General features: G+C 39.2%; 1 protein-coding gene across 1 annotated transcript in view; it reads right to left on the minus strand.

Annotated features, from left to right (window-relative positions):
• Positions 1-490: 490 nt before the first annotated feature.
• slc41a2b (solute carrier family 41 member 2b) overlaps positions 491-6,504 on the minus strand; it is a 22,732-nt gene continuing 16,718 nt past the window's right edge. Inside the window, exons 9-11 of the mRNA XM_077234940.1 lie at positions 6,197-6,328; positions 4,924-5,072; positions 491-1,335 (exon numbers count right to left, since the gene is read on the minus strand). Coding sequence (XP_077091055.1) covers positions 1,150-1,335; positions 4,924-5,072; positions 6,197-6,328 — 467 coding nt within the window. The 3' untranslated portion in view covers positions 491-1,149. The remainder of the gene's footprint in view (positions 1,336-4,923; positions 5,073-6,196; positions 6,329-6,504) is intronic.

Consider the following 6,504-nt stretch of genomic DNA (forward strand, 5'->3'; position numbering starts at 1 on the left):
ACTGCATCCCTGCAGTTCGAAAGACATAAAATGCACGTAATTACAGTCGACAGAATTAAATTAAGGCCCTCAGGAGACCTAAGGAGGAAAAAAAATAAACATCATACTGACAGATATTGGACGTAAACTTTTATTAAACCTTTATTAAACATTTTGAGTATCAAAAAAGCATGGCAGAAAGATACACTAAGAATCCTCCATTGGTGCCGGTAGAAACTCTATTTTTCCCAATAGAAAAATCGCTGTTCATGGCACCTTCGTAACAATGTACAAAAAAAGGTTCACATACACACAGAAATATAGACTTGTATAAGAGTGTCTCTGTTGCACATTCACCCCATATTGTTTTCAGTTGCATACATGAGCTTTAAACAGATGTTGTTTAAAGAAAGTCAATCTTTACTCAAGATTTTCTTAAATGAGCAGTTGAAAGGCTATTCCGTTTTCTCAAAGCCGATATATATATATATATATATATATATATATATATATATATATATATATATTTATTAGTTCATTATTCTACGCTATTAAGCAATACTTTAACTTTCAAACTGCATTACAAAGGTTTATAAGAATTTACCTGGCACTCGTTGAGTAAAACTGTGCGGCTATACTTTTAATAAGGTCTGATTTGATTGGACACACAGGAGGAAGTCGTGGCAACAAGGTTGTGTCTCAAAGTCACTCAAAAGAGACAACAAAAATCATGAGTAAAGTAGTAAATAAAAAAGGACAAAGACAAAAAGGGCAAATAAATAAAGTACAATCACCAGGACAACCTTATATATTTTGTTTGTATTTGGTCCTTTCCACTGCTATAGTGCTGATAAGGAAAACTGACAGGGCAGGAGAGAGCATTTAAGATGCTTTTCATACTTCCCACTTAAGATGCACAAGAAATCACAGTTTTTAAGATGAGGGAGACATTTTTCCGCCTTTCTAAACCTCACTTTATATGCTGAATCTCTTGATGCATCTTATAAATCATCTGGCACTTTAAGAAGAGTAACAAATGTGTTTTAACCCGACAGGGAAATGCTAAGTTGCCACATGCCATTCGATCTGACAAGCAGCCATTCAAGGCAATAAGTGAGGACGGCAAGTATGATATAGTTTGAACTCTGGATCAAAGGTCAAAGAATGACCTTAGTCACCCACATCACTGTCTTGGTCTCCGATGATAAACAGGAAGTGGAAGCTGAGAGCTAGGAAGGCCGTTCCCAACAAGTCGCCCAGCGCTGTCAGGTACGGGATAGAGAAACTGTCTGGATCTTTCCCGCTCTTCCAAATGGAGTGCACCATCCGGTCCGCTATGCAAAGCAACAAGAACACCTGGGAGGGAAAGAGAACGCACACAAGACTGTGTTGAATATCTGCTACGGCATGCGTAAAGAACAAAACCACAGTCCCTTCCACTGTACCTTTGGATGAACTTTCCCACACACGCACACAACAGGAAGCTCTAAATCAGAAAGAGATGAAGGGAATGGTTCCAGAAGTAACGCAATGTTTTTGTTTATCGAGCTTCTTTGAAAGACTCGTCTCGGAAATGAAACAAGATCCCATTCTTTTGAAAAGCGCCGTTCACATTTAGGACAAATACCCGAAACGGCTTCAGATCACACATCATAGGGCTTTTCGTCTAGCGCAGCTCATTAAACATCAGCAAATGAGGCCTGTGTTTGCCTTTGCTGAGCATTGCAGACTATTAAAATGCTCTTTTGGATCAGTGCGGCCCTTTGAATGCCAGATTGTTTGCTTAATGGAGATGTAACATTTGAAATCTTCATCTTGCATTCAAATGGAAGCTAAAAAGATGGACCGCAGCAATTCCTGAAGGCTCTTCGCTTTCGGCCCGTGTTCCTGTGCATGCGAGAGTGAAAGACTTTCATTTAAACGAAATAAAAACGAGGCCTGCCCATTAATCAGGCTGACGGGGCTGTGTGAAACTCTATTTGGAGGTCTGATGCTCTGGTTAACCGGCTGGGCGGCGATCATTTATATCAGTTATATTAAGGTCAGCGCGAGATGGTTAAAAAACTATTCGCTCTCTGCCGCAGATTTTAAACTTCAATTTACGTAGCAGGAAATAAATGGCTATTTTAAAGGCTATTAATTGTGCCTGCCAGGCAAGATGAGTTTTGTGACATTATTTCGATAATTAACCTTGTGTGTTTCCGTGTGTGAGAATATCAGAACGATGACCTTTCCACAGGAGATTTCAGCTCGCGTTTTCTCTCCCTTTCGCTCCTTATAAGGATTTTATCAATTAACGATTAAACTGTTAGGCAGGGGCCTTGCTAGAAGCTGAGGAAAGTGATGGTTTGCTAATTTACACAAGCTGTTGAGACCCGACAAGATTAGCCTTGTAGTTCCACCCTGCGCAAACACACAGACACACTTTTCCATCACTCAAAAGGACAGAGAAAGCAGTCAGAGATGTTGCATGGTATTCACACATGTTCTCTCTCTCTCTCTCTTACACACACACACACACACACACACACACACACACACACACACACACACACACACACACACACACACACACACACACACACACACACACACACACACACACACACACACACACACACACACACACACACACACCTAAATGAAGATGTTCCATATAAAACAACAGAAGTACAGTATATAAAGCTAATTATAATGACTACGGACTAACCCAAACCCTAAACCCTACTTTAAGGACATGCCCAAAAGAAGGTTGTGTCAGATTTAGCTAACTCACAAACCCACTGAAAAGCAAAGGTTAGCACAGCGTCCTTTTCTTAGGTTCACAGTGGAAAAAAGGTTAAAAGTAAATGTAACATAAACCAATAATATTTTGTTTGTAATATAACACATTACAGCTGTTGCTTGTTTTGAAAGCATGTCATTTTGTCATTAAACAACCAGACAGTGTCAACAAGACAGACATTTTCGGCGCTTGAAAACAATAACTACAGTACCAAAAATAGATTTTGTGTATCGTTTGATTGCTACTAGATGTTGTTTACCTTTAATACTAGTTACCCTCTTAGTCATCAAATTCTCAGTAAACCCTTGTAATGATGATGATGAGAAAAATATTATTATTTACATGATATATATATATACACATTTTTTTTAGGTCTTCGTTGCTTCATTGTAAAAAAAACTTCACTGGAGATGCAAGTGAACATCCAGTTTAGACCTTCTCCACAGCGTCACCAAAAATACTTACCAGCTATGTACTACATTTAACCTTAGAATTTCTTCCTCTAAAGCAGACTGTTTTTTCTGGAGTTCTATAGATGCCTTGTATTTGAAGACCCATGAAGGTCAGAGGTCAGGGGGCCACCCTCAGGGCACCTGACATATGTTCAACAAGGCAAGCTATAGGCTGAAGAACCTTTTAGAGATTTTGTTCTGAGAAGCATCATGTGGTAATTTAAGAGTTTTACATGGAATTTTTGTTGTCCATTTTGGTATAAAAAATAACAAAATAAGCCTGTCTGAATACTCTATTCTGATTGGCTGGAAGGTGTGCAATAAAACCATTTAATGCACAGGTAGTTCCAAATAAGTTTGATCACCGTTCTATATTAATGCACTGCTTTCATTGAAGCACATACAAACACACACACGTCACTGTCACTCGCACACAGAGATCGGAGATCGACCTACACAAACACAGAAACTTGTCAACGCTGCCCCACAACTTATATTAACTTTGCTACTTAATCGGTACTTTATATTATTCATTATATTCAAGGAGGTTGTAACGTCACTGTTTTTGAGCTTCATTGCTAGTAGAGACGCTGCACAGACACACGTAATTCACACGTACATATCCATCTATCTATCTATCTATCTCTCTCTCTCTCTCTCTCTCTCCCTCCCGATAGGCTAATTCATTCAAATAAATGTTATAATTCAATCAAATAATTGCAACCATACCACACTAGTTTGTGTGTGTGTATTAAAATGTATTATCCTATAATTGAATTATTAATTACTATTAGTTGACTAAGATCTAAATTAAAATTTTTGGAGTTATATTAATATTGTATAGTACTTAAAAAATAAAATTTTCAAAGCAAAAGTAAAAATTCAGTGATTAATGTACACAAACCATTCAAAAGACACAAAATGCCTGAGCAGCACAATAATGCAATAATGGACCCACTCATTTTTCCTGTCTCTGAATGCCTGTCTCTCTCTTTCTCCATCCTCAGGGATTCTTCAAAAAGGTCTGAAGTCAAGTAGTATGGCTGCAGATCTCAAAGACGTGTGTGTTTAGGTTAGAAAGAGCGTTTCACGAACACTGTACACATACAGACAAACTTCCTAAAAATACCACACATTCCCCCACTCGCAACATGCCTCCGCATGCTGGCCGCTGAATGCACTTACTGAGGTTCTCCGCGGGTAATCTATCTTAATTGCGATCTAAACAATTTATGAAAACACCCTTTTGGAATAACCAAACACTCAAAGATACATACAACACACACATACACACACGAACAACACCTGCTCACTATCCCTAATGTCATCACGGCTTCATTTTCAGGGGAAATGGGGTGTCTAAAAGCTCTGGGGATTTTCTAAAAGGTTTGTAGGTTTATGATGGGAAAAAACGGCATGTTGTAACATTGTGGGCGGCAAGCGGCACATTTATCGCGATTAAGCTGAAGATGAAATAGATTCCCCAGACCGGTATCATAAAATTGGTGTCTGGTTTTATGATTATAGGCTGACATTTGCTACAGGAAAGAGTGCTGAACCTCAAATAGGTGTCAGATTTGATACAAATATATAGTGATGACAGGTTATCTAAACAGCACATGAAGATGTCAGTGTCTTGACGTCTGGTTAGAAGGCCTCATTAGGATTGATATTTTTGTCATAGTGTGACAACAACATCACACTCACCTGGAGAAGAGCAGCAGCCAAATACACAACCATGAAGACGGGCGTCAGTGAGGTGTGACCTCTCTCCATCAGATCAATTGTGTACAGGAAGATCAAATGGCCAGGGACAACGAGTAACAGCAGTACCTGTGCTGACCTGTGATTGGCCCCTGAAAAATAAGAGAGAGAGAAAAAAAAGTTACATTTTTGAAAGCAATACATAAAATCTAATAATGATGATACTGGGTGTGTGTGTGTATATGTTAATACTTTACAATAAGGTGTCATTAGTTAACATTAACTACTTTAGTTAACATGAACTAAAATGTACAATACTTCTACAGCATTTACTAATCTTAGTCCATGTTTATTTCAACATTTACTATTACTTTATCAAAATCAAGTTAATGCACTGTGAACAAACAATGAGCGACTGTACTTTTATTAACTAACATTAACAAAGATTAATAAATACTGTAACAAATGTATTGCTCATTGTTAGTGCATGTTAGCTAATGCATTAACTAATGTTAATGAAATCTTATTGTAAAGTGTTATGTCCACTTCATCCAGTATGAAGACATCTGCTTAAAACACCACAGAAAACAAACAACCCTCCACGTGCGATCAGTGCACATGTGTAGGTGTTCGTATATTGGATTTATTCTATGTTTAGAAGTCTATATGCATACAGTAAACATCTCATTCACAAACACTACACTCCTCACACTCCATTAGTATGAACCCCCGCAGTGTGGCGTCCCTGTGCGTTCTGAGTCCTTGAAGGAGGAAGATTTATGCCCATTTTTCCAGATGGCACTGCTAAGCTTGCAGTGGGCACCGTGCCCCTCATGTGCTCGGGCATCTGGACTCTGTCCCCAGAGTCCTCTTGTTTCTCTAAGAAAAAGCCCTGCATCAAACTCCGGCATCAACACATTACCTCTGTTGTTTATAGGAAGCGTTCACTGCTTTCCTCCGAGATTGATCGTTATACACAAAACACCGGTACACACACTCCATTAAAGCTAATGTATACACACTTGCAAGCACTTTCAAGTGATGTTGCTCTAAACACTGGTTACTTGTTCTCGCTCTCTTTAATACAGGTTATGAAAACAAAAACTGCCCTCAAATGTGTGTTTAAGTCCCTCTCTTTAAATTTGTATGCATTAAAGGATGTTCGGAGGATTTAAAACAGCACGAAAGCAGTGGTGTTCAGTTTTGAGCCATGTCATGCCTCGATGCTATTCCTTCATATGTATTGTGACACAAGTTGGTATAATTTGAAGCACACCTGAGCCACAGAAGGTTCGGCAGGGGCAGTAGCAACCCTTGGCCTCATCAGGAACCTCTCCAGGGGTGCTGTGAAAGTGCAGGTAGGTGGATATCCGACTGGACTGGATAGCCACCAGGTTTCCCCCGATACCTACAATATAATATTACACACATCAGACAAATATATACTGAGAGTACAGGGCTAAAAATGTAATCAAAAACAAAGAGGAAAAAGCAGCGTGCCTGTTTCCAGCAAGAATAACGGCCGTTTCACACCGCAAGCGTGAGCGGCGCGTCAGCGTAACTACATCATCACTGCAGCTGCAG

This window comes from Siphateles boraxobius, unplaced genomic scaffold (genome assembly GCF_051911475.1).
Source record: "Siphateles boraxobius isolate OS27281-9 unplaced genomic scaffold, OSU_SipBor_1 19, whole genome shotgun sequence".
Lineage (NCBI taxonomy): Eukaryota > Metazoa > Chordata > Actinopteri > Cypriniformes > Leuciscidae > Siphateles > Siphateles boraxobius.